The 3,048-nt window shown below is 36.3% G+C and overlaps 1 protein-coding gene across 1 annotated transcript in view; it reads right to left on the reverse strand.

The window, feature by feature from the left end:
• Positions 1–1,426, reverse strand: part of LOC118741846 (ATP-binding cassette sub-family G member 4-like) — a 12,904-nt gene extending 11,478 nt beyond the window's left edge. Inside the window, exon 1 of the mRNA XM_036473819.1 lies at positions 1,380–1,426. Coding sequence (XP_036329712.1) covers positions 1,380–1,426 — 47 coding nt within the window. The remainder of the gene's footprint in view (positions 1–1,379) is intronic.
• Positions 1,427–3,048: the final 1,622 nt, after the last annotated feature.

A 3,048-nucleotide genomic window follows, 5' to 3' on the forward strand; every position in this document is an offset into this window, starting at 1 on the left:
ACATATATGTGATCATAAGTGGGCGGTGCCACGCCCATTTTCCAAAACTTTATCATAAACGTATTTCTTGGTAAAGAATTATTGCAAGCATAAATTTTGAATAAATTAGCTTTAATATTTACTGATTTATCGAGGATTTTGTATTTCTCTAAACCACCGTTATATGGGATGTGGGCGTGGTTATCGTCCGATTTTAAAAATTTTCGGCGATTTTTTATGCTGTACCAAGGCCAATAACTGTGCCAAGTTTGGAAGAAATTAGTGCAGCCGTTACCGAGATATACACATGTAACCATAAGTGGGCGTGGCTACGCCCATTTTCCAAAAATCTATAATATTCTTATTTTTCGTCTAAAATTTATTTTAAATATCAATTTTGAGTGAATAGTCTTCAGTAGTTACGAAAATATTGCAGTTTTCGTATTTCTGGAAATTACCGTTATATGGGAAGGGGCGTGGTTACAGTCCGATTTCGCCCATTTTCAATACCAACCTACCTTGGATTAAGGGAAACCTACATACCAAATTTCGTTGAGATATCTCAATTTTTGCTCGAGTTATCGTGTACACGGACGGACGGACAGACGGACAGACGGACGGACAGATTCTTTCGATTTCTTTTTTCATCCTGATCATTTATGTATACATTTGTCTATATCTATCTCGATTCGTTTTGGCTGTTACAAACAACCGTTATGTGAACAAAATTAATATACCCTTGTGCACAAGTGCGCTCGGGTATAAATATCAGGATTTGTGTGAACTGGACCGATTTGAATATATGTATGTACCTCAAAAAAATCTCCATATTTTAATTTCGTTGAGAAAATTTTTAAACAATTTTATGCAGGTTTTCCCAGCTAAAAGAATTGGAAAAAATTTATTAAAAATAAATTTATAATTTTATTAAAAAAATACTCGATTTTCGGACCTATTTGTAGATCGGTCCAGTGCAAGTCTTAAAATATTATAGATTTTATAGTTCCAGTGGAAAAACAGTACCTATCGTCATTTTTTGTATGGACAGTGATGCACCCTAATATACATACACATTTTTGTTTGAACGATCTTAAAAAATTTTAAAATTAGCTACACCTCCTTGAGCCACCTCTCTTTGGCTAATAAAAGTTGACTGAAGGGGAGTGCCCGCCCAAAGGAGGTTTTGCTGTATACGCAACTTTCATAATTTACAATTCTATAATTTCTTTGACACAATGAAGACAACTTTATTTTAATTACATCTTTTCATACAGATTCCTCCCACTTGAAGATGCAGAAACTCAAAGAATGTCACTACCTTTGCATTGAACGAGCACACAATTTTCTCATTTTGCATACTTTTCACATCACACCGTCACACCCACTTGACCTCAACTTACCGGTTATTTTTCTCGATGAGATTCAAAGCACAATCATCGCGTTCCATTTCGAATAGTCCGCACGTTCAAGTATCACGAAAACTGCACTTCACAAAAAAACCAAAAAAAAAAAAAACGCGCACTTTAAACAAATGTCTTAGACGTTGCGATTATGAATTGAAAAAAAAATAATAAAAATTAAATTGCAACTTGCAAGAGTATTTGGCAAAGTCTCGCTTGGGAGGGGTCAATAACTCAGACGAAGAACAAAATGTACATATGTATGTACGAGTAACATACAAAGATGCCAATGGGCCCCACAGCGAACACGACGACGACGAGCAAGGTCTTTGCTGGCGCGGGCAAACAGCAGTGAAAAATGCGCTTGTTAGTTCAGAGAAAAGCGCACACGAGCACCAATGCACCTACATACATATGTGAGCTTGCACTGTGTATGTAAATGAATGCAATTTGCACAACCCGTGGAGCAGCGGTGTGCAGTGCGAAGAAAAATTGTAAGTAAAACTTGTTTGTTAGCTAAATGTGCAACTTATCGTATGCGGTCATGCAACAAGTGGCAAGTACCGTCCGTCGCTTTGATAGTTAGCAAAACAGGCTATGGTGAGAAATACTCGTATGTAGGTGAAACAAGTTGGAAAACTAATTTCTTATATGGCTAATTATTACGTAGTGTATTTTTCACATTTTTCTTTTGTATTTATTTAGCGTAGCGCGGAATGTACAACTCGTTTTATTTCTATATTTTTAATGTAATCATATATACATAAAAGCACGAAAAAAACGCGAAAAATGTACGCTGAAAAACTATTGGCTTAGCGCACCGCACCAACTCGGGAAACTGACGCCGACCGACTGAAATTGCAATTCGGTGGAAATCGTGCAATGAGCGCAAGTCTGCACATTGCACTTTCCTCTGACAATGGCCGACACTAGTATGTCGGTGTTTGCGGCATTTCGAGTAAACTTTTGTTGGATTACGATAGAAGCTTAGTTGGAAAATTTTAAAAGTGAATACAGAGAAGTGAGATAAAATGGAAGTGGGGCGATTTGGAATGGCAGAAAAGTCAACAAACAAAAAAATTCACCTTGGGTTAGCCCATGTCAAATCGACAAATGGTTGGAATCGACCATTTTTGATTTGGATTAATTTTCTGTAAAATGGGTCTAGCTGATCTTAAAATATTCTGAAATTTTTTAGGTTGAACAAATATCCAATTTTGTGCTCTGGAGCAATACAAATTGAGTTTAAGACTTAATAAGTTAAGATTGGGTTGGTATCGAAATTCTGGTACTACAAAATTCGGAACACGACATTCTGCTTTTCAAAATACTGAATTAGAAAATTCTGTTTTAAAATATAATGTAACCAACGTTAAAGAGGGCATGCCTTTACTTTGAAAGTGCGCACTTTTTCAAAGTATTGACATGTCCTATTTAGCATTGTTTACATTAGATTTTAATGTAGAATTTTGATTTTCCGTATTCTCCTGAGCTTCGGTCAGCATGCATGGAGAACAGAAACATTTTCTAGAACGTAAGACAGTGGCGAAAGGTATCATCGCTGGCTAAAAGTTGTTGTTGGAGGAAGCAATTCAGCAAAAGATTTTCAAGCCGCTTAGAACGTATTTCCTAAATGTAGATTTAAGACAAAGGGCCTGTGCCAATTGAT

This window comes from Rhagoletis pomonella, unplaced genomic scaffold (assembly GCF_013731165.1).
Source record: "Rhagoletis pomonella isolate Grant_MI unplaced genomic scaffold, Rhpom_1.0 Rhpom_scaffold_00006, whole genome shotgun sequence".
Taxonomy (NCBI): domain Eukaryota; kingdom Metazoa; phylum Arthropoda; class Insecta; order Diptera; family Tephritidae; genus Rhagoletis; species Rhagoletis pomonella.